Genomic DNA, 27,023 nt, shown 5'->3' on the forward strand with positions numbered 1-27,023 from the left:
TGAGCATTTGCCTTTCAGCTTGGGAAGCCACTCACTGTCGTGACTCAGGTCTGGTACCCTAGCTTGCAGGAGATAGGATAGCAGCCTGTTCATTCATGATGCCTCAGAGGCTCTGTGACAGCCTTAGAGGAAGGGAGCACAGTGAACTTCTCTCATAGGACTGGGCTTGCTCTCTGTGGAAGAGGTTACTTACGGGGCTCCTGTCCCTCCCCTCCTGGTGTTATAAGATGGCTAGAAATGTGTAGGATCTTCCTTCATCCAACCACCTTGATTGAAGAGCTGTCAATCATGCAAACACCAGGGCGTGGGCAGCTTGAAGGGAGGATTTTTGTGTCAATTCGGTGATGGTATACATTGTCATCAGGCAGGGAGCTAGGGACAGTTGGAAACTTGTTCCTACAATGATATGGCCCATCCCACTGCCTGGCATGGGACACTACTGTTTTCTCAGGTTGGCATCTGTAGACCGACGGGTGACCTGTTTCTTATGATCCCCTAGATCTTCACGTGGGCATCACCAAGAGGTTAAAGACGGTAGAGGTGCTGGAGGGAGAGAGCTGCAGCTTCGAGTGTGTCCTTTCCCACGAGAGTCCCAGTGACCCAGCAGTGTGGACGGTCGGCGGGAAGACAGTGGGCAGTTCTGGCCATTTTCACGCTGTCCGGCAGGGCCGCAAATACACCCTGACAGTCAAAGATGCTGTGCTCAGTGATGCAGGAGAGGTGGTCTTCTCAGTGCTGGGCCTCACATCCAAGGCCTCGCTCATCATCAGAGGTGGGTGCTGTGGGCTGAGGTCAGGAGCCTGAAACTGGGGTACGATTGAGCTGGGGTGCTTCTAGGGACCATCTCCCTATCATGGCGGGGACTCAAAATATCTCTTGGGAGTGCTATGGTGGGGGAATTTTGGTTATTGAAGGCAGTGAAAGTCCCACCTGAGCATCTTTGGGTTTTTAGAGCAAGCCCAGAATTCTGGTCTCTCATTCGTGGTCTGACCTCTCTCAGTGCATGCAACTCACTTAGCCAGTCTGACACTTAAGCAGAGGCCGGGAGGCTGGAAAGTAGCCTCTGATGTCTTGAAACTTGTGCTTCCGACACACACTTGGTGCTCACAGGTGGGTCTGCACAGGGACCAGCCAAGCTGCGGCCACACCCTGGTATGAGCCTTGCTCTAGGACATGCTCTAGGTCTCACTGTGACAGTGAGGCTTGCCGCAGAAGCTGAGCCTCTAGGGGTCTACGGAGTCAAGGGCTGGTGACTGTGTGGTGTTGATCTCTAGAGAGCGCATGCTCCCCAACGCCTGTCTCTCTCCTCATCCTGGCCATGACTGAAGCTGTTTCTTTCTTCTTCTTTTTCTCATTTTTATTTATTCTTTTCTCATGCGATACATCCTGACCACAGCCTCTCTTCCTTCTACTCTTCGCAGTCCCCTGCCTCCCCTCAAGCTCCTCTTTCCTACAGACCCACTGCTTTTCTGTGTCCCTTCAGAAAAGAGCAGGTCTTCCAGGGATATCACCCAAATATAGCCTAACAAGATGCAATAAGACTGGGCACAAAGCCTTATGTAATGGTTGGACGAGGCAGCCCTGTAGGGAGAAAAGGGTCCCAAGAGCAGGAAAAAGAGTCAGAGACAGCCCCATTCCCAACCTTAGGAGTCCCACAGAAACCCCAGGCTAAACAACCACAGCTTGTATGCAGGTAGCCTAGCACAGACCCAAGCAAGCTCAGCGACTGTCATTTCAATGCTGAGGGGCGTCTCTCTCTCTCTCTCTCTCTCTCTCTCTCTCTCTCTCTCTCTCTCTCTCTCTCTCTCTCTTTCTTTCTTCTCTCTCTCTCTCTCTCTCTCTCTCTCTCTCTCTCTCTCTCTCTCTCTCTCTCTCTCTCTCTCTTTGGATTTGGTTTTTTTGAGACAGGGTTTCTCTGTATAGCCCTGGCTGTCCTGGAACTCACTCTGTAGACCAGGCTGTCCTCAAACTCAGAAATCCGCCTGCCTCTGCCTCCCAGAGTGCTGGGATTACAGGTGTGCGCCACCACCGCCCAGCTGAGGGCCATTTCTAAAGGATGTTGCACAGTGACTATGTGGTTAATGGCTGGTTCTGCGGTCAAGGGTGTGCCTCATGGAGACCATCTCTGCTTATTCCAGAGAGGCCAGTGGACATCACGAAGCCCCTGGAGGACCAGCGGACTACGCTCGGGGAAGATGTGATGCTAAGCTGTGAGCTGTCTAGGGCAGGCACCTCCGTACGCTGGCTGAAAGATGGGAAGGCCATCCGGAAGAGTCAGAAGTACGACCTGCTCAGCGAAGGCACACGGGCTGTGTTGGTTGTCCGCAAGGCCTCGCTCAAGGATTCTGGAGAATACACCTGTGAGACAGAAGCTTCCAAAAGCACCGCCAGGCTCTGTGTGGAAGGTGAGCACACTGCACACTGCCCCGCCACAGTCTCTCCTGCAGCATGCCAGGGGCTGCCCCAAAGCCCCAGTGGAAGTGGACAAAACCTGCAAGGTCATAGGAGATGCACACCCCTGTCCCTACCTGTCTCACCCTTTACCCAGAAAAGGCAAACCGGTTCACGGAGGAGCTGGCTGACCTGCAGGTGGAAGAGAAGGGCAGAGCCGTGTTCACATGCAAGACAGAGCACCCAGCATCTGTCGTGACCTGGCGCAAAGGCCTCCTGGAGCTGCGTGCCTCGGGGAAGCATGTCCCCAGTCAGGAGGGCTTGACCCTGAAGCTCACCATCAATGCCCTGGAGAGGACAGACAGTGACACTTACACCTGTGACATTGGCCAAGCCCGGACCCAGGCCAGGCTCCTTGTCCAAGGTGAGGCGACCCTGACTTAAATGCTGCTTTTGGCTCTTTAATGGGTGCGCCGTTCAGCGTTGTCTGAAGTAGACCAGGAAGCTCAGAAGTGCTCAGTCATCAGGCTCTGCTTGCCTTAGCCCAGCCCAGCCTCAGGTTCTCTAGGTCTAAGGGTAGAGCAGGTTACCTGGGCATCTCAGGCTTTCCTAGTGTGACCTTCTGTGAGGCAGCCAAGGGCTTGCCTTCATTTATACCGTGGGTAATTGCCTTGTATTCTGAAGCATCGAGGCCTGTGCTGAGTCCCAGGGCGTGTGTTCTACATTTGGACATACGGTGTGTAAGTTATTACGGAGGGACAACTTTACCGGGCTTGTTGGCATCTAAGGAGGTTTATGTGTTTCCAGTGGAGAACTGGCTGTCTGTCAGTGTGGCCAGTATTGATAGTGTCATTTAGAAAGTGTTGGTAAAGAACAGTCATTCCAGGAATGCATGGCATTGAAATAGAAAGCCAGGGTGCATCCCAGACCAGGGAGGTGCAGAGGAAGACAGGCACGGGCCTCGTGGGTACAGAGCTCAGCATTCTGCAGACATGGGGTGGAGGCTGGTGTCTGTGGTTGCTGGGGGTGTCCTTGCTGGGAAGGTGTCTGTGCACAGCCTCTGTTCTGAATTGCTACAGAGTTCAAGAAGGTCAAAGGTAAACTTTGGTGTGATCTGTGCCTACAGACAAGGCATGTGGAGGGTGAAGCCTGTGGTACAGGAGGGGATTCCTCTAGGGCCTCAAGATAGTGTTTGTGTGTACCAGGCAGAGCTCTGTCAGGTTTGATAAGAATGATCTTAGCAAAATTTACAGCTTGTTGTTGATATTTTATTTGCTCATTTTTGCTGTCTCTGTTTGTTCTCACTTGTGAAATGCTATTCGCCACCAATATGCAGGGTGAGAGCCATTGTCTTCTCTGGTTTGTAGAGAAGGAAAATGGTGGTCAGGCTAGGTAATAGGGATGTGTCTTGGTATCAGAACAGAGATGACCATCTCTCTCCTGACCACAGCCTTCACATAGCTCTGCAGTACTGGGTTAGAGTCCGGCAGGGGGTTTACTGGAAACCTCTCCTGAGATCTGTCTTCAGGGAATAACATTACTCATGTTTGTGAGAAGCCTCAGCATTGATAATTATAAGTAGCAAGAGCTTATACTCCATATTTGCAGGTTCTGCATGTTCAGATCTAGCCCCTTGCTAATTAGAAACATGTGGAAAAAGAAACTGTGGGGCTGGGGAGATGTCCCAGTTGTCAGAGCCCACATCAATGCAGGTGTTTGGGACCCATGTGTAATTCCTGCTTGGAAAAGTGGAAATGGTTGATTTCAGAGCAATCTAGCTATCAAGACTGGCTGCATGATTGAACTCTGGGCTTGATTGAGAGATCCTGCCTGGTTGAATTATATGGAAGAGCTATTAGGAAGATTCCTGACATCAACCTGAAGCCTCTACATGTGTGTGCACATGCACATATGTGCTTTCACAGTGCAAATATGCATGCATGCACACCCAGGCACATTGCACACAAAAGGGAAAAAAGATTTTATGACTGTGATGAATACAGACTTATTTTCCTCGTTACTACTCCTGTATATTCGTTAGTGTAACACTACATCTCCATTGGATTGACTATTTAATGCATTCTGGCAGACGTATGCCATACTTCACTATTTTTAATATGGAACTTGAGTGCCCTTGGGTTTTGGTATCTGGAAGGTTCTAGACTGACTCTCCATCGAGACCAGGGAAGGTAGAAGTGGGAGGAGCAGAAGATCAAGATCATATCGAGGTCAGGTTTAGTGTGGAATGCAAGAGACTCTGTCTCAAAAAAGAAAACCAGTTAAGAGTAGACCTTAAGTGTGGACTGACTGGTCTGTGGGTGGAGTAGAGTCATTCTTTGTGTGACAGCCTACTGATCAGAGCCCTTTCTGTCTGCCCCACCTAGTATTGGGGTCTTTCAAGTGGAGCCCTTCCTTCAGCACATTTATGGGTGCAATTGTGTGTCTGTGGGATCCATGTCAATCTACTGTTCTTAATTAAACAATAACAAAATATTTCTAGGGATTTATGAGCATGCATGGGTGATTGTGTGTATGTGTGTGTGTGTGTGTGTGTATGTGTCTTTCTGTGTGTCTGTGTGTGAGTATGTTCACATGAGTGTTGGTACCTGAGGAGGCTAGAGGCCTTGTATACTCTGTAGCTAGAGCCTCAGGTGGTTGTGAGCCAACTGATATAGGTGCTAGGAACTGAACTTGGGTCTTCTGGAAGAGCAGTACATGCTTTTACCACCAAGCCACCCCTCCAGCCCTCAATTTAAAATTTAATATAGGCATAGCTCTCTGCATTTATTTTAATCTATTCAATTTTTAAAAGATTTATTTATTAATTATATGTAAGTACATTGTAGCTGTCTTCAGACATTCCAGAAGAGGGCATCAGATCTCATTACAGATGGATGTGTGTATGTATGTGTGTGTGTGTGTGTGTGTGTGTGTCTTTCTGTGTGTCTGTGTGTGAGTATGTTCACATGAGTGTTGGTACCTGAGGAGGCTAGAGGCCTTGTATACTCTGTAGCTAGAGCCTCAGGTGGTTGTGAGCCAACTGATATAGGTGCTAGGAACTGAACTTGGGTCTTCTGGAAGAGCAGTACATGCTTTTACCACCAAGCCACCCCTCCAGCCCTCAATTTAAAATTTAATATAGGCATAGCTCTCTGCATTTATTTTAATCTATTCAATTTTTTAAAAGATTTATTTATTAATTATATGTAAGTACATTGTAGCTGTCTTCAGACATTCCAGAAGAGGGCATCAGATCTCATTACAGATGGTTGTGAGCCACCATGTGGTTGCTGGGAATTGAACTCAGGACCTCTGGAAGAGCAGTCAGTGCTCTTAACCAACGAGCCATCTCTCCAGCCCCTATTCAATTAATATGTAATATTTGGATCTACCTGTGATACAGTATGATAACTGTGTATGTGTGGACAGCATGCAGTGATCCAATCAGAGTACCAGGCATTTCCATACGTGAGCAGTCAACATGTATGTGGTGAGGCTTTAAGCTTTCCCTTGGGTCTTTGAAATGCAAGTGAGCTAAGCCAGGGACGCAGATGCAGATGCCACAAATTCTTCACATTTGTGGATGCTGAAAAGTCTATCTCACAGAACCAGAGAGGAGAACAGAAGGGGCCAGATGGATCAGGAATATGAAGGCCAGAGCCAGTTGAGTCTTTGCAGCACAGTAGGGAACTGGTGGCCTCTTTGCATCCATCTATGATCTATCAATGTGAGGTAGACAGCAGTATGAATTATACTGTACTATGGTGAGTGCAGTTGGTGTAAGTGATTTTGGGAGCAGGCAGCCTATTTTTTAGCAAGCCCAGCTTAGTACAAAGGGCAGGAGAGAGTACATGAGCTTCAGGAGGCTGTGGGCCTTCCACAAGCTTGGCAAAAGTACCTCAGAGAGGAAAGGGGCTCAGAGGATGACTACAAAGGACTACGTGTCTCACATCTGCTTTCAAGTTTCACTGACAAGGAGTGAAGTAGACTACCTGCTTATGACCCCACTAAGGGTCTTGGGCAAAATCATGTCTCTGTGCCTGGCCCTAGGCTATTAAGAGCTCTGACTTCTCCATTTGCCCAACAGGCCAGAAAGTGCGCGTTATTGAGGACCTAGAGGACGCTGATGTCCAGGAGGGCTCCTCTGCCAGGTTTTGCTGCCGCATCTCCCCTGCTGACTATGGCCCTGTGCACTGGTTCCTGGACAAGACCCCCTTGCACAGCAATGAGCTGAACGAGATCAGTGTCCAGCCTGGAGGCTACCACGTGCTCACCCTGCAGCAGCTGGCGCTCAAGGATTCAGGCACTGTCTACCTCGAGGCGGGTGACCAGCGGACCTCAGCTGCCCTGCGGGTGACTGGTGGGTTTTGTGTCTAAGGGCCATCCATGATGGGGACACTACATGGCCTAGAGGATCCTTGAAGAGGGGCAGGTGACAGATCCTTTGTGAGTTCTGTCTAGTGCACAGTGTGGTCCTGGGATTAGCTGTCAAGGGCAAGAGGGTCTCTCATCCCAGGGAAGTAACTAATGGCACGTGGGTCTCCTACCTCAGGGAGTTGATTCAGAAGACTCAGTTGAGTTCCTTCAGAATCAATTTCCGAATTCAGCAATTGTGGGGGGTGTTATTGTGCCCAGAATGGAAACTGCACAGAGCCTGCCTTGTGCCCTCAGCATCTCTGTCTGGCTCCAGCTTGAGATCGAGGCCTCGCATGACCCATCATGTTAGTCCTTTCATAGAGGTACCACAGTCCCAATGACCTTTGGCTTTTCTCTATCTATCCTCCAGAGAAGCCGAGCATCTTCTCTCGGCCACTCACAGATGTCACAGTCACAGAGGGTGAGGACCTGACTCTTGTCTGTGAAACTACCACCGTGGATAGCTCTGCGCGCTGGACCAAAGATGGGAAGACACTGAGGCCATCTGCACGATGCCAGCTAAGCCATGAAGGCTGCCAGGCCCAGCTGGTCATCACTGGCACCACCCTACAGGATGGTGGGCGGTACAAATGTGAGGTTGGCGGAGCCTCCAGCAGCTCCATTGTCAGGGTCCATGGTAAGTGCCATGGTGACCATGTTTGGGGAAAGAATCAAAATATGACCACATGCAGCAGGAGACAAGGGGACCCCAGAGCAGCTTCTGGCTCCTTTCCTCCCATCTCCTTCTGCTGTGTAGGGCACTTGGGGAGTCTCTACTTGTGTCTCAGAGTCTCTACTGCCCCAATAGTCTTCTACCTTCTCTTAATCTCCGGATCCTTGCTTGTGGCCCATTCCTGCACTGGCTTTGGTGGACCCTCCGGAGCCCCTCTTCCTGCCTGTGGCTTGCCTCCATCTGGACCACCCTAAGCTGGCAGCACAGACAGTCAGCTTGCACATTGGGAGTCTCTTGTCCCCATGGCTGTGTAGAATGAAAGTAGGAGATTAAGCTCCTTGACTGGGGGTCTGTCTTCTTGGCTTTCAGATGCCATCTTCTCTGGGACTCCAGATGGTTGTTCCTCTTTGCTGGTATCGTAGTTAAGGATGCCAGAGCAGTGAGGCAAAGGCTCATTCCAACAACCATATTGTATCTTATCTTTTTAAAGTCTACAATGCCAAATAATCACATTCTGAGACGTCCAAGTTAGGGCTGTCCTGCACTTTTGGAGGACACAGTTCCCACTGTAATAGTCTGCCTTTATGTTCTTCTGTCAATGTCCAGCTTTTCCATTTATATACCATCAGACCTATCTTTCCCAGAGGTCATTGGGTCCTCGTCACTCATTGGTATCCAGTGTTTGAGTTGTCTCACACCCTGTCATACCCTGTCCGTTGCTGCTCCTTCTGGACCCCAGGTGGGATCTTCCTCCACGAGACTGAACTGGGTGTGTCTGTTCACAGCTCGGCCAGTGCGGTTCAGGGAGTCCCTGAAGGACATGGAGGTGCCAGAGGGCAAGGCTGCCACACTACGCTGTGTGCTGTCATCTGTGGCTGCACCTGTGGAGTGGCGTCATGGCGATGATGTCTTGAAATCCAGCAACAAGTATAGCCTGCGCCAAGAGGGCGCTGTGCTGGAACTGGTCATCCGAGACCTGCAGCCCCAGGACAGCGGGCAGTACTCATGTTCCTTTGGGGACCAGACAACCTCAGCCACACTCACAGTGAAAAGTACGTGTGCCTGTGCATACTGTGCCCAGGGCCCAGTGGGAACCTCGGCCCGTGCAGGAGAATAGCAGTGTTCTCTGTGTTTGTGCCTGTTGCAGCCTCATCTGCCCAGTTCATAGGAAAACTGAGAAACAAGGAGGCCACGGAAGGGACCATGGCCACACTCCGGTGTGAGCTGACCAAAGAGGCGCCCGTGGAATGGAAGAAGGGAACAGAGACCCTGAGAGATGGGGACAAATACAGCCTGAGGCAGGATGGAGCTGTGTGTGAGCTGCAGATCTGTAGCCTGCTTGTGGCAGATGCAGGGGAGTACCTGTGTGTGTGTGGACAGGAGAAGACTTCAGCCACGCTGACTGTCAAGGGTAAAGAGCACACACCCCATGCCCCATGCTGGTGCACCTACTGTGCATCCCACCTTCTTTTTTTTTTTCAAGATTTATTTATTTATTTTATGTATATGAGTACACTGTAGCTGTACTGATGGTTGTGAGCCATCATGGGAATTTAATTCAGGACCTCTGCTCGCTCTGGCCCTGCTCGCTCCAGCCCAAAGATTTATTTATTGATATATAATTAATAAATAAATCTTTATTATTTATTATAAATACAGTGTAGAGTGAATACACTGTAGCCATCTTCAGACACACCAGAAGCAGGTGTCAGATCTCATTACGGATGGTTGTGAGCCACCATGTGGTTGCTGGGATTTGAACTCAGGACCTTTGGAGGAGCAGTCAGTGCTCTTAGCTGCTGAGCCATCTCTCCAGCCTGCCCCACCTTACTTCTTGAGTCATTGTATATATGAACCAGAAAATACCAGCATCTGCAGCTGGCTTCCCACTCTTGGGTGCTGGTGGGTTCTTTCCTGTTGCTGTGTTCTGTCTGGTTCCCACTCCCATCCCATGTCCTGTTCTGTCTTCCCACACGCTGCAGCAGATCTGATGCTCCAATCTTTGTCTTACCCTCCTAGCTCTGCCGGTCCACTTTATCAGAAGGCTCAGGAGCAAGGAGACCACAGAAGGGGACGCGATCACACTGCAGTGTGAACTGAGCAAGGCTGTCCCTGTGGAGTGGAGGAGGGGCTCAGAGAGCCTGAGAGATGGGGGCAGATACAGCCTGAGGCAGGACGGGGCCGTGTGTGAGCTGCAGATCCGTGGCCTGGCTGTGGAAGATGCTGGGGAGTACTCGTGCGTGTGTGGGGAAGAGAGGACCACAGCCACACTGAGTGTCAAGGGTAAAAACCATGTGTGTTCCTGTGTGCGAGTGCCCCTGTGTACAGGTGGCTCTGTGCCTGAACATCTCCCACCCGCCGTTCCTGATATTCTATGTCTCATCTTGTCCCGTTGGCTGATGTTTCTCATACTTGAATGGGATCCACTTTAGATTCCAGAAAACATTGGAGAATTGGGTGTTTCTTAACCTCAGGAGTGTCCTGGCTGGAATGAATGCTTGTGTGTGTGTGTGTGTGTGTGTGTGTATGTGTGTTTGTGTGTGTGTGTTGCACACGCGCAACCAAAGATGTAATTATAAGTCCTGGGGACATACCAGGAAAAGAGGGAGGCAGGAAATGGAGGAATGGCACACAGAACAGGGACACAGGAAGGACAGCCTTGTCATGTGCCTGACTGTGAAGGTGAGGATTCACCATGTAAGTATCAGGTAAGGTTGAAGGCCTACTCCTTAGGAGTCAGGTAAGGGTGGGGCACCACCCTGTGGGAGTCAGGGTGGAGGTGAGGGCTTGTCTTATAGTGGTGAGGAGATGTGGAGACAGGTCTGTGGGGGTGAGCCTGGCGCTGTCCTCTCTGGGCTTTCCCTGGTCAGTTCTAGATCTTCCCGCTGGAGAAGGGTTTGCTGATCCTGCCTCTGACCACTCTACATGTCCTGTGTCGTACATGTAGTGTCTGTGGCCTGCTTTTGTCTATGGCTACAGAGTTTAATGGTCTCTGTGCCTGTGTATCCCTCCCAGTTGTGGACAGTACTTCACAGATGATTAGAGGCCTGGGGAGGGCATTGCGGGGAGTAGGGTCACATTGCGAAGTAGGGTCACATTGTGAACACAGGAAGGCACCTCCCTGGAGAGTGAACACAGCACGATGCCTCCCTGGAGTGAAGAGAAAGGCTTTGGAGCTCAGGAATGGAGGCACTCATAGATTGAAGCAGATATCATATATGGAGTCCTGTAGCCTGGCTGCAATGGATCTTGGGAATTCTCATGGAGGCCCTGGCAGCAACAGACCTTCCAAGAGTAGCCTACTGGAATATGCTCCTGAGTCACAGTGTGTCCAGGGAACTGGAATACCTATCTTGGTGTGACTGGTGACCTGGTGTTGAGTTGGCCCTCTGGAGTGCTTAGAGGGCTGGAGCACCTCAGCACAGGGACACAAATGGACTGTACAGACACTGTTGGAGAGCTTTGGGCACCCTGGATTCTGAGGATGGAATGAATCTGCTACAAGTGCAAGAAGCCCTTGTCCTGGTGGGCTCTGCTCTCACATGAAGAACCAGCTACTGAGGGCACTGGAGAGGAAGGTATGATAAGGCCTGGACATCTCTTTGTCCAGGCCTTGGCACGTGACTCCTATCCCCTGCACAAACACTGGAGACACTTAAACCAGCTGCTACGTGGAGAGGCCTGGTGTCAAAATGCAGAGGCTCTTCAGACATTCCAAAGGATGGCAGAAGGGTGCATGAAGGCTTGTCCCATGGATACAGAATTAGAAAGAGGTCACAGGAAGACACACTTCACATTTCCAAGCCCAGGACATGCTGTTGATGGCTGAGGTCCTGGCATATGGATACCTTGCCTGGGCCTTTCAAGGCTGCTGCATTTTTAGAAGCTACGCTGAACCATAAAGTCCTGAGGATACTCTGAGCCAGTTCCCTTAAAGACCTTTAAGTTCATAGAGGATGGGCATTGAAGAGTTCTCAGTCTTGGCCTGGTAGCCAGGGGAAGTCTCCAGCTTTGGCAAACAAGAACCAGTTTGTCCCTCCTCTTCTCTGTGACTGCTTCACACATAGAAGCTAAGGACAGGTGTTAGGTCCCTTTGTTCAGTCATGGGTCTCTGCCTGTACTCACACAGCAGAGTGTGCCTGCGCTGTGAAGATGGGGCTAGACCCCGCAGCCACATACTCCCGGCTGACAGTTCCAGGAAGAGGCTGTGACTTCTTCCTACCCAGCCAAGCTGTCCCTTCGTCCCTGTCTGTTCTGTTCTGAGAAGTGTGGTTTGCTTATGACTATATGAGGGGCTCTCTCATCACGATCAAAATGATGGCATAAGAACCACCGAAGGCATTCACAACCAAACCATACTGTGACGTAGTAGTCAGGCCAAGCCATTGAGCCTGGAGTTTGTGTGAGGGGCTGGTGGGCACAGGAGACCTGGGACCAGGGATACCATTATAAATGCTTCTGCTGTCCTGGTCCTGGGCTCTCTCTCTCCAGACCTCCTGGTCTTGAGGTCTTCTGTCTTTGCTGCGTCACCAGGGTCAGACTGACCAGTCTATGTGCTGCAATCTCACAGCTTCTGCTCTGTCATGCTGTTTCACACTCGTTTCCTTCCGATCTCCAGAGTATATTTCACTGTTGAGTGTCATGTCCTATCTCCAGCATGCCCCAAGCTCCTGATGATCTTGGTGCTGTTCTCAGCTCCACAAGCCAAGCTCATGTACAGTCTGGGGCCCATGGAAACCATGGAATGGACTATGGCCATGAGACACATTGTCTAGAACTAAGGGAAGCCCCTCCCTCGCTGTGCTTAGCATGCCCAGTGTGTGGTCTGTGTGCAGCAGGGCTTCCTGTCTTCCCTGTCCCAGTCTCATCCAGGGTCTTCCATGTTCTCAGGGAGTGTGATTGTACCTGTGTCTTTCTGACCTCCCCAGCCCTTCCAGCTAAGTTCATAGATGGTCTGAAGAATGAAGAGGCCACAGAAGGAACCACGGCTACACTGACCTGTGAACTGAGCAAGACAGCTCCTGTGACATGGAAGAAAGGACCGAAGACCTTGCGAGATGGAGATAAATATGGCCTGAGGCAGGACGGAGCTGCGTGTGAGCTGCAGATCCGTGGCCTGACCATGGCCGATGCCGGGGAGTACTCATGTGTGTGTGGGCAAGAGAAGACGTCAGCCACGCTTACTGTCAGCGGTAAAGATGGATGGCTTGTCTTTATGTTGCGCCTATCATTTCCTCTTGCCTCCATGTGTGGCACAGCATCTGTGGTACCCCGTGGCCGTGTGTCCATTTACTCAAGCAGATCCTCCTGCTGCTGTCTCTCCGCAGTTACCTGCTTCCCTCCCCGTCTGTATGTGGTCCAGTTACTCACGCTGTGGCTCTTGGTCAGTGTGTGGCCTGGCTGTGGTGGATCCTGGGGAGTACGCCTGTGGGCCTGGGCAGGAGAGGACCTCAGCCACACTGAATATTAATGGTGAAGATGTGTGGCCAGTTGGGTTTGCATCTTGGCATCTATGGGCAGGCTGCTTATCTTGCTCAGGCCATATTCTGCCCCTTTGTCTGTGTGTCACATCCTTTCCTGACTGGATAGAGTCCCAATTTTGGGAAGCCATGGGAGATAGGCAAAAATATATGCAGAGCTGCCTTTCCTCCACCTTGTGCCACCATGAGTTAAGCACTTTTCCTGGTAGGTTCCATGCCCTGTTGTCATTCAGATTGAATCATCCTGCTAAACTTGTACAGAGAATGTGGTACCCGGGTGTGTTTCTGGACCCATCTCTGATAATCATACCAGATCTATTGAAAGGACCAGGATTCTGATATTAAGAGAACATAAAATTCACAGCCTGTTCTCAGCAGGGCAGTACTTGACCCACCCTCAGTGGGGTTTGTGTCTTCTCTGTGCTGTTCATGTCTAAGTGTGCATCATAGCCTATCTGCTCAACTTGCTCGGAACATGATAATTCCTGTGCCTTTCTGACCTCCTTAGCCCTGCCTACCAAGTTCACAGAAGGTCTCAAGGATGAAGAGGCCACGGAAGGCACCATGGCCACTCTGAGGTGCCAGATGAACAAGGCTGCCCCTGTGGAGTGGAGGAGGGGCTCAGAGAGCCTGAGAGATGGGGGCAGATACAGCCTGAGGCAGGACGGGGCCGTGTGTGAGCTGCAGATTCATGGCCTGGCTGTGGAAGATGCCGGGGAGTACTCGTGCGTGTGTGGGCAGGAGAGGACCTCAGCCACACTGAGTGTCAAGGGTAAAGATCACATGTGGTCATCTGAACCTGAGGCTTTGTGTCTCCATGTTGTCTCATTGCTATGTCTGTTCTCTACATGTGACATCTCTCCTGTAGTGACCCAGTGGTCATCTGTCTTGAAACTAGGGTCATTTGAAGAGCTCCATCACTACTTCCAATTTTCCAGAATGTTCTCATGTTTATGTCCACCCTAACCCCTGGGGTCTTGAATCCTTTGTATCTGTTCCCTAGTTCACTGTTACTGCCTCAAATCCTTTGTCAGAATGTGTATCTCCTTGTACATTTCTTGTGCAGCGTGTCCTTCAAAGAGTCCATGTTCTCAGTATCTGCTTGGCCCTTTCAGCCCTGCCCCCCAGATTCACAGAGGGTCTGAAGAAGGAAGAGGCCACGGAAGGCACCATGGTGACTCTGAGGTGCCAGATGAACAAGGCTGCCCCTGTGGAGTGGAGGAGGGGCTCAGAGAGCCTGAGAGATGGGGGCAGATACAGCCTGAGGCAGGATGGGGCCGTGTGTGAGCTGCAGATCCGTGGCCTGGCTGTGGAAGATGCCGGGGAGTACTCGTGCATGTGTGGGCAGGAGAGGACCTCAGCCACACTGAGTGTCAAGGGTAAAGATCACGTGTGGTCATCTGACCCTGAGGCTTTGTGTCACCATGTTGTCTCATCGATACATCTGTCTCCGCGTGTGGTTTTCTATAGGGACCTTGTGGCCTTCTGTTCTACAACTACAGTCATCTGGGCATCTCCATCTGTGCTTTCTGTATGCCCAGGAGATGTTCTGTGTTCACATCCGTGCCACTGCACTCTCTGTTCCTCATGAGTTTGCCTCTGTCACCTTCTGCACCTTCCTTCACATATTCACATTGTGGTCTTTTATAGTGTGTCATTCTTTGTGAGCTATGTGTCTTGTGTGTGGTGTTCTTCGATTTCATGTTCTCAGTGTCTGCTTGGCCCTTTCAGCCCTACTCCCCAGGTTCACAGAAGACTTGAGAAGCCAAGAGGCCATGGAAGGCACCATGGTGACTCTAAGGTGCCAGATGAACAAGGCTGCCCCTGTGGAGTGGAAGAGGGGGTCAGAGAGCCTGAGAGATGGGGGCAGATACAGCCTGAGGCAGGACGGGGCCGTGTGTGAGCTTCAGATCCGTGGCCTGGCTGTGGAAGATGCCGGGGAGTACTCATGCGTGTGTGGGCAGGAGAGGACCTCAGCCACACTGAGTGTCAAGGGTAAAGATCACGTGTGGCCACCTGATTGATCTGCTTTTTCCTATGTGTCTTGTCTAAGCTGTACCATTCCTATACCTCTCAGTGCTAGCATGTCATGTACAGTCACATGTGTATGTGTGACCTTTCCCCCCAAAGCATACCATGCTAGCCTTGCTACCATCTAGTCTTGCTAGCATGATACCATGCTAGTCTTGTCTAACATGTTCTAAGATATGAACCCCACGAAGAATTGTGCTCAGTTTTAGGGAAGGTAGGTACCAGTGGATTGTATCTGTGTCTAATAAGAGATCTGCTGGAGTCACTAGCATCTTCCTAAGGTCTGTGGAGATTTTGGGCCCTGTAGCTCCAGGCAGAGTCAACCGATCAATGCCTGTTCCTTGACAGACATGCACAGCAATGTGTAGTTCTGGTTGGAGGTGGCCGTGCAGACACCGCTGAACTCAGCAAGAGCATTTTACTGCTCTTTTGAGATAATGCCTGACTCTGAAGGACTCCTGTCTTAGTCTCTTCATATGTCTGGAGGCTGGGACTCCTCCACTGAGGCACCGGAAGTGTGGTTTTTCTCTTCTCCTAGCCTTCACGTGGTCATTCCTTATATCTGTGTCCTAATCTTTTTTATATGTATATTACCTATTTTGGATTTGAGCCTAGCCTGACCTCATTTTGACATAATTTTTTTTTACTTAAGTACTCTTCTTGGAAATAGAGTGACTTCCTGAGGTCTTGGAAAAGCTGGAACTTCAGTGAATGAGTCAGGAGTAGTTTGTGAATTAGCTACTTTTCTGTGGCTCTGAGACAAATCCATGACCAAGGCAACTTAAAGAGCTTATTTAGGCTTTTGGTCCCAGAGGGCTAAGCGTCCGCTATGGGAGGGAGACATGACAAGCAGCAGCAGGCAGGGGCCGGAACGGGAAGCCAGGGACTAAATTCTTGAAGCAAGCATGAAGAAGAAGGTGAGGAAGAATCTCCCGAGTCTTTAAAGTCTCTCAGTGACAAACTCCAGAAAGGCCACACCTCTTTATCCTACTCAAACATTGCCACCAACTAGGAACTAAGTATTCAAATGTCAGAGAGTTTGGGGACCATGACTTTCAAGCCATCAGAGTCTATAACACTAGCTTCTGGTCTCCTCAAATCTATGTTCTTTTCACCTGTAAAACCCATTCCACTGACTGTCTCTTCTATGTGCAGAGTTTTAGATTTCATTCACTCTGAGTCACATTTACCTCCTACCTATAAAGCATCAGGACCAGGGAGGACTATGCTTTTAGAACAGTGGTTCTCAATCTGGGGGGTGGAATTTAAACAATCCTACGGGAGTGCATATAAGATATCATGCACATCAGATATTTATATTCTGATCCATAATCATAACAAAGTTATAGTTATGAAGTAGCAATGAATATAATGTAATGGTTGGGATTAATGTGAGGAACTGTATTAAAGGGTTGCGGCATTAGGAAGGGCAAGAACCACTGTTCTCATGGTGGTGGGACAGGCTTTGGTTAGATGTTCTTAACCGAATAAGGAGGAAATTGGAATAAAAGATGGGATAATGAGTCTCAAGAATCTGGAATGGCAGGGCAAGTCTATTGAATTTTAAGGCAGAAGAATTTTCTATGGTTCAATCTTCTGTCCTCTAGACTGACTCTCAAAGGTCTGAGTGGAGAGGTGGCCTTGTGTTGAGGAGGAGAGCACCTCCCCCCAAGCCTATGGCTTTTGGGGCCCCTGGTGGCTGTGGCATCTCTCTTGACCTTGGATCCATCTCTCAGTCACTCTATTTTAAAAACTTGTTTGCTCTTTTGAGACAGGGCCTTCTATGCAGCCCTGGCTAGCCTGAAACTCTTAGTGTATAACAGTCAGGCCTGGAACCCGTAGGACATCTCCAACCTTAGCATCTGAAGTGCAGAGATGACAGGTACGAGCTACCACCCTAGCATGGCCACCTACTTGAAAGGTCACACACATAGCAGCTGGATGGCTGTATGGTTCAGTTCATCTTATAGGTCTCAGAAATTTTACAACTTTCTCCATTTCTCTGATCTCTGCCCTTTCTAGTCTAAGCAATATTTCACTAGGTAAAATATTCTCAAACTCCTCATTTTCTTCAACTTCCTCCCATAAGCCTTTCCTTTTTTAGCTGTGGCTTCTGCTGAGATGATACAACTAACTACATCCTGAAGTTCTCTTCAGAATACTCTCCCCCTCCCTCCGTCCCTCCCTCCCTTCCTCCCTGCCTCCCTCCCTCCCTCTCACTCTTTCAATTCTCTCCAGCATGGATAGGCTGTAAATTTTCTACATCTTCAATTCCTTTTTTATTTTATTTAGTAATTCAATTTATTTACCTATTTTCTTTCTGTTACTTTAAGCAGAAAGAAGTAACCATATTATACCGCCAACATATTGCCTATAAACTCCCTCTGGGGCCCCAGTTTTACTGTTTCCAAATGCTCCATTCTATGAGGCACTAGAACGGAATATGGCCAAGTTCGCTGCCACTGTCACAAGGGGCACCTTCTTTCTTTCTAGTTTCACTTCCCATTTCTGTCTGAGGCCTGACCAGATACAGCATTAACACCCATATTTCCACAGACTGTTCCCAGCCATCTTGGTTTCTCTACTATATACTTCAAAAGTCATCCAGTGTTGACCCTTTACTTGTTACCAGACAGTCCTAGATTCATAGGTATTTGTTACAATAGCATTCTCAAATTTGTGTTGTTTGGGTCACTGTTGCAAAGAACAGTAGATAAGGACTCTTAAAACAGAAATTAATTTCCTTCCTATCCTGAAGCTTTGTACTAATCAGATTGCTGGCAGCGTTAGCTCTGTCCAAGGCCTCTCACTGGGTCCCAGGCTGTTGGAATCCCCACGTCTTTACACAATCATCTTGTTTGTGTCCAGATGTCTTATAGGGACATTATTCTTAATAATTCACCTGTGTGACTTCATCCTATATTTCCACCTCTTCAAAGGCCAATTGCCAAGTAGAGTTATTATCTGACATTGTATTGATTTAATATACATTTAGAGATATACAGCCAATTTCAAATATAACCAGTGTGAGCTTTGATCAGTCAGTGGGAAGGACCGCAGGACAGATCCAAGGCTCAGAGGCATGCCTAGGAGGGCCCCAGCTGTAGTCTATTGGGGACCAGGTGACATGAGCCATGGAGGTGGCAGCAATGGGTGGGGTGTGACTCTAACAGTGTCAGGACAAGAGTGTGGAATGGCAGAAATGGCTTAGATGAGCAGTAGAAGTGGGTCCACACATGGGCAGTGCAGGGTTGGAGGCCCTGTGTGAAAGGGCATCTCATCTGTGAGGCTGGAGGACATCACTATTGCAAGATGCCTGCCATGGAAGTCATGTCTTTGCCTGTATGGCTTATCTCAAATGCCTGGCATGTAGCCTAGTGGTGGGAGAGCGTAGAAAGAACAAGGTGCCATTGAGAAGATGAGCCTGGATTGGCACCCACCTGCCGCCCAGCCTGCACCTGCCGCCCAGCCTGCACCTGCCACCCAGCCTGCACCTGCCACCCAGCCTGCACCTGCCGCCCAGCCTGCACCTGCCGTCCAGCCTGCACCTGCTGCTCAGCCTGCACCTGCCGCCCAGCCTGCATCTCGGTAGCACAGCACAGGAACCTCACTTCACACACTTGAATCTGCCTCGTCCCATGGTCCTCAGACCTTCTGCTTCCGTTTCCTTCCTGGATACTCCGATCATGCCTGACAAAACGTTCATGGAGTTTCGTAGCTTCTGTCCATCTGATCCGTCCTAGTCCTGCCCATGCGACTCACGGAAGAGCTGGGGCCAAGGGGTTCATGGAAGGGTGCATGACCACTCTGCAAGGTCAGCTCAGCTGAAAGGCCTCTGTGGCGTGGAAGACGGGAACAGAGACTCTTCGAACACAGACAGATATAAGCTGCAGCAAAACAGGGCCATGTCTGAGCTGCATGTCCATGGCCTGACCATGTTAGATGCTGGAGAGTACGCATGCGTGTGTGTTGAAGAAAGGATGACTATTGGGGTAAAGACCACACCTGGCTAAGTAGATCCATGTGACAGTGCCCCGTATGAAGGTCATCTTGTCCATCACTTCGTGGGATCCAGTCCTGCTTCATGGGTTGTGTTACCCAGAAGACAACAGTATCTGCAGCAGCTCCCCCACGGCCTTGTGCTGCTGTGGAGTTTGTGTTGTTGGATCCTGTGTGTCTTAACTGTCATGTCCTGAACTCCAATAGGGTCATATGAAGTATGAAGCCCAAGGAGGCTGCAGAGTAGGCAGTGTGGAGACGTTCACAGGCCAGCCTGAGGAATACCACACCAAGTTCTCAGCAGATGTGCATGTGCCCTATGGTTGGGTTCTGTGTCTTCTCTGTGTGACCTGTGTTTTGTCTACCATCTGTTCTGATATAATGACCATGTCTGTGTCTTTCTAACCTCCCTAGCTCTGCCCCCCAAGTTCACAGAGGGTCTGAAGAAGGAAGAGGCCACGGAAGGCACCATGGTGACTCTGAGGTGCCAGATGAGCAAGGCTGCCCCTGTGGAGTGGAGGAGGGGCTCAGAGAGCCTGAGAGATGGGGGCAGATACAGCCTGAGGCAGGACGGGGCTGTGTGTGAGCTGCAGATCCGTGGCCTGGCTGTGGAAGATGCCGGGGAGTACTCGTGCGTGTGTGGGCAGGAGAGGACCTCAGCCACACTGAGTGTCAAGGGTAAAGATCACGTGTGGTCATCTGAATCTGAGGCTTTGTGTCTTCATGTTGTCTCATTGCTATGTCTGTTCTCTACATGTGACATCGCTCCTGTAGTGACCTAGTGGTCATCTGTCCTGAAACTAGGGTCATTTGGAGAGCTCCATCACTACTTCCAATTATCCAGAATGTTCTCATGTTTATGTCCACCCTAACCCCTGGGGTCTTGAATCCTTTGTATCTGTTCCCTAGTTCACTGTTCCTGCCTCAAATCCTTTGTCAGAATGTGTGTCTCCTTGTACATTTCTTGTGCAGTGTGTCCTTCAAAGAGTCCATGTTCTCAGTTTCTGCTTGGCCCTTTCAGCCCTGCCCCCCAGATTCACAGAGGGTCTGAAGAAGGAAGAGGCCACGGAAGGCACCATGGCCACTCTGAGGTGCCAGATGAGCAAGGCTGCCCCTGTGGAGTGGAGGAGGGGGTCAGAGAGCCTGAGAGATGGGGGCAGATACAGCCTGAGACAGGACGGGGCCATGTGTGAGCTTCAGATCCGTGGCCTGGCTGTGGAAGATGCCGGGGAGTACTCGTGCGTGTGTGGGCAGGAGAGGACCTCAGCCACACTGAGTGTCAAGGGTAAAGATCACGTGTGGCCACCTGACCCTGAGGCTTCGTGTCACCATGTTGTCTCATCGATACATCTGTCTCCGCGTGTGGTTTTCTCTAGGGACCTTGTGGCCTTCTGTTCTACAACTACAGTCAGTCATCTGGGCATCTCCATCTGTGCTTTCTGTATGCCCAGGAGATGTTCTGTGTTCACATCCGTGCCACTGCACTCTCTATTCCTCATGAGTTTGCCTCTGTCACCTTCTGTACCTTCCTTCACATGTTCATATTGTGGTCTTTTATAGTGTGTCATTCTTTGTGAGTTGTGTGTCATGTGCTGTGATCTCTGATTTCATGTTCTCAGTGTCTGCTTGGCCCTTTCAGCCCTGCCCCCCAGATTCACAGAAGACTTGAGAAGCCAAGAGGCCACAGAAGGCACCATGGTGACTCTGAGGTGCCAGATGAACAAGGCTGCCCCTGTGGAGTGGAGGAGGGGCTCAGAGAGCCTGAGAGATGGGGGCAGATACAGCCTGAGGCAGGACGGGGCCGTGTGTGAGCTGCAGATCCGTGGCCTGGCTGTGGAAGATGCCGGGGAGTACTCGTGCGTGTGTGGGCAGGAGAGGACCTCAGCCACACTGAGTGTCAAGGGTAAAGATCACGTGTGGTCATCTGACCCTGAGGTTTCGTGTCTCCACATTGTCTCATTGTTATGCTTGATTTCATATGTGACATAGATCCTGTGGTGACCCAGTGGCCATCTGACTTGTATCTGGAATCATTCTGCTTGCTGAAGACATATTCTCATGTTCAAATCCATCCCATTGCCTTTCTGTTCCTCCTGCAGTGTTTCCTCCCATCCACCCTCTATACCTTTGTTTACCTATTTTCTGTGGTGTTTCTAGTTCTTTGTGGCTGTGTGTCCTGTGTACAAGATCCTTCAGTGTCGCATTCTCAGTGTCTCCTTGGTCCTTCCCAGCCCTGCCAGCCAGATTCATAGAAGACTTGAGAAGCCAAGAGGTCCCGGAAAGTTCAACAGTCACAATGCGGTGTGAGCTAAGCAAGAAGGCCCCTGTGGTGTGGCGGAAAGGGTCAGAGACCTTGAGAAATGGGGCCAGATACAGCTTGAGGCAGGACGGGGCTGTGTGTGAGCTGCAGATCCGTGACCTGACTGCAGAAGATGCTGGAGAGTACTCGTGCACATGTGGGCAGGAGAGGACCACAGCCACACTGAGCATTATGGGTAAATGGCTCCTGTGGCCACAGGATGGTCTTGAACTTCTGCTCTTGCTCTATATCTGCCTTCTTCCACTTGAGCTCCCCCCAGGATTGCCTCGTTCAGGACTGGTCTCAGCCACAGCACGCTCCAGGGTCTTGGCGTCTGTACCTCAACCCTTATGCCCTCACACCACTAGTCACCATGCTGGGGCAGAATCCTCCCTTCCCCCACCATGTTCTCAGATGTTTTACCCTTTGCCATCCATATTCCAGTTTCTGTGTGTCATGTTTAGCCAAATAAATCTCTTTGGCTGGGGATAAGTTGGATATCCAGAGAGGGCAGGTGGGTCTGGGCGGGTGGGTTTCCCAGTGTCTCCCATACTCTGTCCTTGTGTCACCAGTGGCTGCTTTAGAACGTGGAGGACAGAACCCTACCTGATCTCACAAGATCTGGCTATTTCCTGGGGTCTATGGAACACTCAGCCCTACTAGCAGAGGGACAAGACCATGTCAGCAGCCTGGGAAGGGCAAGGCTGAGCTCCAAGGTCTGGTCTGAGACTGTGATCTTGGAGAACAAAGCCCTCTTCTGGGTTCTGGTCTGTAGGAACATGACTAGTTGATTCTATTCTGAGTAGTGTGATGTGAGTGTCTTCCTGGGTTCTTTGTATATAGCCCTGCAGGGGACTGGATTGACCAAGAAGGAGGCAAGAAGCCAGGGTCAGATCTTGAGTACTTTCTAGCCTCCTCACCAGCAGCTCCCTTACCTTGAAACCCACCTAGACCCATGTCCGTATCCTTCATCAACCCAAGGGCTGCCTTGGGAATGTGGAAGAGCTGGGCTTCACCCTGTCTGGTACCTTAGGTTACTCAGAGGCAAGGCTGAGGAGAGTCTGCTAGCCTCTCTCATCTTCTCGCAGCCCCACAGGTGGTGTTCCAGAAGCCACTGCAGAATTTGCAAGCAGAAGAAGGCTCCATGGCCAGTCTGCAGTGTGAGCTGTCAGTCCCCAACACTGCTGTGGTCTGGAGCAAGGGTGGCCTGGAGCTGCAGGCTGACACACGCCGAGAGGCACGGCAGCAGGGGCGTGTGGCAGAGCTGCTGCTTCGGGATGTGCGCCGTGAGGATGCGGGCGAGTACAGTTGCACCTGCGGCTCTCAGACCACAAGCGCCACGCTCATGGTCACAGGTGGGTGCCTGAGGCTGGTTGATGCCAGGCTTGGGGCTGGCTGTGTGGGTACAGGTTTCATGCCGACCTTCACGGTCTCAGCCCTGTTTCACAGATCCTAGCCAGAACTCCCTCAAAGTGGTGGCCCTGAGGTCCGCCTCCCTCACCAGTTGCTGGACCTCTGAGGGTCTCCTGAGCAAATCCTTCATCCTGTCATTGTTTAGGGACATTGTTCATGCTGTCCCTTCTGTGGTAGCTTCTCCATTGTCTTGCTAGGTGACCCAAGTCTTCTGTGTGTCCTCTGTCATTCTCCATATCTGCCCCATAGTCCTTTCTGTCACATATTATATTATATTATATTATATTATATTATATTATATTATATTATATTATATTATGTTATGTTATATTCTCAATTCAGGTTCCCCATGCCCTCAGCTGCTCCCATTCTCTGTAGCTCCTCAGGGACATCCCTTCATGTGTTCTCACCTCCCTGCTAGCTTCACAGGCAGGTGCAGAAACCCCTTTCACTGCCATATACAGCTCCCCAGTTCCTCCCTACCGAGATGTCTCGTGAATCCTGATCATGCATGGATCTGCTATGGGTTGTTTCCTGACTGTAACAGCCTTATCAATTCAGGGACCTGCTCTCATGCTACTCCTCAACCTTGCAGCTGCTCCTGTGCGGTTCCTCCGGGAGCTGCAGGCCCAGGACGTTGATGAAGGGACCACCGCACACCTGCGCTGTGAGCTGAGCCGGGAGGCAGTGAGCGTGGAGTGGCGCAAGGGCTCCTTGCAGCTTTTTCCGTGTGCTAAGTATCAGATGACGCAGGAGGGTACAACTGCGGAGCTGCTGGTCCGTGGGGTGGAGCAGGAGGATGCAGGCGAATACACCTGTGATGCAGGCCACACGCAGAGCATCGCCAGGCTCTCCATCCGAGGTGAGCCGCCCTTGGTCGGTATACATCCCCTCCCCCAGCCATCCTTGAAGAGCAGGGGACCTTATTCAGGCAGTCAGAGAGTTGGAACCCATGGCTCTAAGTATTCTTTGATGGTCCACAGCCCCCAAGCCCAAGTTCAAGACTGGCCTGCAGAGCACGGAGCAGGAGGCAGGTGGCACTGCACGGCTGTGTTGTCAACTGAGTGAGGCCGTGCCAGGGACTCCAGTGCAGTGGCTCAAGGAGGGGGTGGAGCTGCGTGTCGGCACCAAGTATGAGATGCGATGCCAAGGGGCTATGTGTGAGCTGCTGATTCACGGGCTGGAGGCCAAGGACACCGGTGAATATGCCTGTGTGGTGGGTGGCCAGAAGACCTTGGCCTCCCTCAGAGTCAAAGGTGAGTAGCTAGACTCCAGGAGGAAAGTTTGAGTCCTTCCCACCATGCCCACTCCCTAGGGATCGCCTGGGTGCAGCTTACACTGGGACCAGGACTCTACACCATAGCCCTCTCCACCTCGTTCTTACACTATGTCCCGTTCTGATTCTCTGAAGAGTCCTAGCAGCCAGGACAGACCTCAAAACCCCAAAGGTGGCCCTGCCTCCTCTTCTCAGCCAGCAGGAAATTCACCATTGCTTTGGGGGCATTCTCTGAGCCTTTGCTTATTCCTATAGGTCTGTCTATAGATAGGAATAAGTGCTTCATGGTGGCCTAGCCAAGATAGGGCTGGCTGCAGTATCAGGGCCAACCACAGCACTCACCCCTGTGTAACCAGTTTTCCTCTTGGCCTATGGGAAGCAAGTGCCCCAGCTCAGCTTCCGTGCTGTAAGGCCAGCAGGTGACCTGCTGTGTCAGGTAGCAGAGGAGCTCTGGATGTCAAGGAAGGCTTTCAGGAGAAGAGGCCATGGGAATTTGGCTCAGACTGATAAAAGACCCTCTCTCTTCTGTGCCCCTCCCCCAGAGCCTGAGGTGACCATTGTGCAGGGACTCGTGGACATGGAGGTGCAGGCTGATGAGGATGTGGAGTTCACTTGCAAGGTGTCACAGGCAGGAGCCACAGATGTGCAGTGGCACCTCCAAGGTCTGCCACTGCAGAGCAACGAAGTGACAGAGGTGGCTGTTCTTGGAGACGGCTGTACCCACGTGCTCCAGTTGAAGGGTGTGACCCTGGAGGATGCTGGCACTGTCTCCTTCCACGTGGGCAGCCATTCGTCTTCTGCTCAGCTCACAGTCCGAGGTATCTGGCTCTGGTGGGTCAGGGCTTCCCTCTCCTCGGAGGAGAATGTTCAGGCTTAGGCAAATTTGGGAACACAGATAGACATTCTTTGGAGGCTGAGGTTCTGGTTGTGAGGGGGACCCGAGTGGTAATTTCCCAGGTGGATCTGGTGGGTAGGCAGGTGCAGTGGGCTTCCCAGAAGCTTATATGATGTAGTTGCTTAGGACCTACCTACTATCCCTCAGAGATTCTGCAGACTGTACTATCCAAGTCCTAGGTTAACTCTAGATTCTCTGTGGGCCTGAGCCTGGGGTGTGTTCTCTCTATAAATCTAGAGAGGGGGTCGGTAGCATGTTCCTATGGGATTATTCTCAGGGACTGGGTTGAGGTGGCATGTGACTTCAGGGATATGGGAGCTCTACCATTTGAGAGAACATTCCAGATGCAAAGGCTGATGCCCATGCTTCTGTGTCTAGTCCCAGAGGTGACCGTTCTGGAGCCCCTGAAGGATGTGCAGCTCAGCGAGGGCCAGGATGCCCACTTCCGGTGCCGGCTGTCCAGGGCCTCGGGCCAGGAGGCTCGCTGGGCTTTGGGAGGGGTTCCCTTGCAGTGCAACGAGATGAATGACATCACTGTGGAGCAGGGTACACTCTACCTGCTCACTCTGCACAAGGTGGGGTTCTGCTTCAGCCTGGACATAGAAGGTTCTGAGATCATTAGGGAAGATCTTTCTCCAGGGCATTGGGTTGGGGAGGTGACAAGTCCCTATCACTGGGGCCTGGGAAGATCGACCCCTTTCAGTCAGGGTGGGGTGCAAGTCAAGCATCTTCCTCATGCCTCTTCAGGTGACCCTCGAGGATGCTGGAACAATCACTCTCCAAGTGGGCTCATGCTCCTCAGAGGCCCAGCTGAAGGTCACAGGTGGGCACGCATCCTTATCCTACCTCAGCCTCTCCCAGTGGATGTCCTTTGTCTCCTAGCACTGCAGCTGCTGCAGAGGGACTGGCAATTTTCCAGCATGTGGCATCTTGGGCCAGAATTGCCACTGCCTCCTAGAAAAGCTAGAGAATCTGGCTAACCTAGGCTTGGCCCTTACATGGAGACAAGGGCCAACTGTGTGGTTTAGGTCCTTGTACGTGCATATATGTCCATGCTGGTGTGCATTTACTTACTCAAAAGGCTTAGAGATGTGGGCACAACCACACACCTTTGACACATGTATGGATGTGGCCATAGTGAATGTAGCCTGTGCCTGGCAGGAACCTTCAGTGTAGAGTACGCCTTGTCCCCAGAATATGTCCATCCTGTAGAGCCTAGCTTTGAGCAACCTTCCTGTACAACCCTAGCCCTGTACTCAATGTGATTCCACTGACGCCTCCATCATCTTCCTACTTACTGATTTATCCTCCACATGTCTCCCATGCATGCATCTATCCATTTACAGCCTACCATTTGTCTCCCACCTAAGCCCACATTTCATCGTCCATTCATCTATCATCCATCTTCCACATCACCTGTCTATTTATCTAGCTACTCATATTTGTCCATCTACCATCAATTTATCATCCACCCATATAACCATTCACCCATCTACCATCTATACATCCATTAATTTACTTATCATCCAACCATTCATCCATCCACCTACCCACCATCCATCCATTCATCTACCCATCTATTCAAACCCTTTTTTGCCATCCAACTACCTATTCACCATTGGATGACACCTCTGATCGTCTACCTTCATCTCTAGGATTTCAGAATGGGTTAATGTAGCTTCACTATGATGGAACCCCCAGTCTGTTGAGGGGAGCTAGACGTGGAGGGCAGAGCTTATTCCGGATCCCATTTTCCTCTGGAACTTTAGAGATCGCCCAACATGGTCAACTCTATGGCCTGTGGGGCTGTGAAAGGCTGCCAAATGCCCATGCCTTTTAGTTGATAGGTGAAGAATTTCATGGCTGTCTTGAGTAAGGGAAGGGCAGAAAGGGCCTGTGTTACTCGGGGACAACATGGAACTGCAGGATGTGCTTCAGCCCTGCTCTAGGCTGGATGTTCCCTTTCTGAGAGAGCTGGCTCATCTGAACCTTTGTGGGATCTAAGGGGAAATGAGTGTCCAGGTAGCTTCATAATGGCCAGGCTTGGGAACTGGTGCTAGAGAATTGTGTGCAAAGACTTCTAAAGAAGTCTTTCTGGGGCCGGATGGTGGTGGTGCACGCCTGTAATCCTAGCACTCTGGGAAGCAGAG

The 27,023-nt window shown here is 50.8% G+C and overlaps 1 protein-coding gene across 1 annotated transcript in view; it reads left to right on the forward strand.

The window, feature by feature from the left end:
* Positions 1 to 27,023, forward strand: part of Obscn (obscurin, cytoskeletal calmodulin and titin-interacting RhoGEF) — a 137,663-nt gene that overhangs the window by 59,467 nt on the left and 51,173 nt on the right. Inside the window, 26 exon segments of the mRNA XM_052195943.1 lie at positions 500 to 772; positions 2,139 to 2,405; positions 2,549 to 2,815; positions 6,479 to 6,751; positions 7,178 to 7,444; positions 8,266 to 8,532; positions 8,628 to 8,891; positions 9,500 to 9,763; positions 12,409 to 12,674; positions 12,676 to 12,952; positions 13,469 to 13,732; positions 14,076 to 14,339; positions 14,692 to 14,955; positions 18,735 to 18,761; positions 18,764 to 18,862; positions 18,865 to 18,999; positions 19,405 to 19,668; positions 20,012 to 20,275; positions 20,630 to 20,893; positions 21,222 to 21,485; positions 22,378 to 22,644; positions 23,298 to 23,564; positions 23,686 to 23,958; positions 24,521 to 24,796; positions 25,252 to 25,448; positions 25,621 to 25,696. Coding sequence (XP_052051903.1) covers positions 500 to 772; positions 2,139 to 2,405; positions 2,549 to 2,815; positions 6,479 to 6,751; positions 7,178 to 7,444; positions 8,266 to 8,532; positions 8,628 to 8,891; positions 9,500 to 9,763; positions 12,409 to 12,674; positions 12,676 to 12,952; positions 13,469 to 13,732; positions 14,076 to 14,339; positions 14,692 to 14,955; positions 18,735 to 18,761; positions 18,764 to 18,862; positions 18,865 to 18,999; positions 19,405 to 19,668; positions 20,012 to 20,275; positions 20,630 to 20,893; positions 21,222 to 21,485; positions 22,378 to 22,644; positions 23,298 to 23,564; positions 23,686 to 23,958; positions 24,521 to 24,796; positions 25,252 to 25,448; positions 25,621 to 25,696 — 6,150 coding nt within the window.

The sequence above is a fragment of the Apodemus sylvaticus genome, chromosome 10 (genome assembly GCF_947179515.1).
Source record: "Apodemus sylvaticus chromosome 10, mApoSyl1.1, whole genome shotgun sequence".
NCBI classification, from domain to species: domain Eukaryota; kingdom Metazoa; phylum Chordata; class Mammalia; order Rodentia; family Muridae; genus Apodemus; species Apodemus sylvaticus.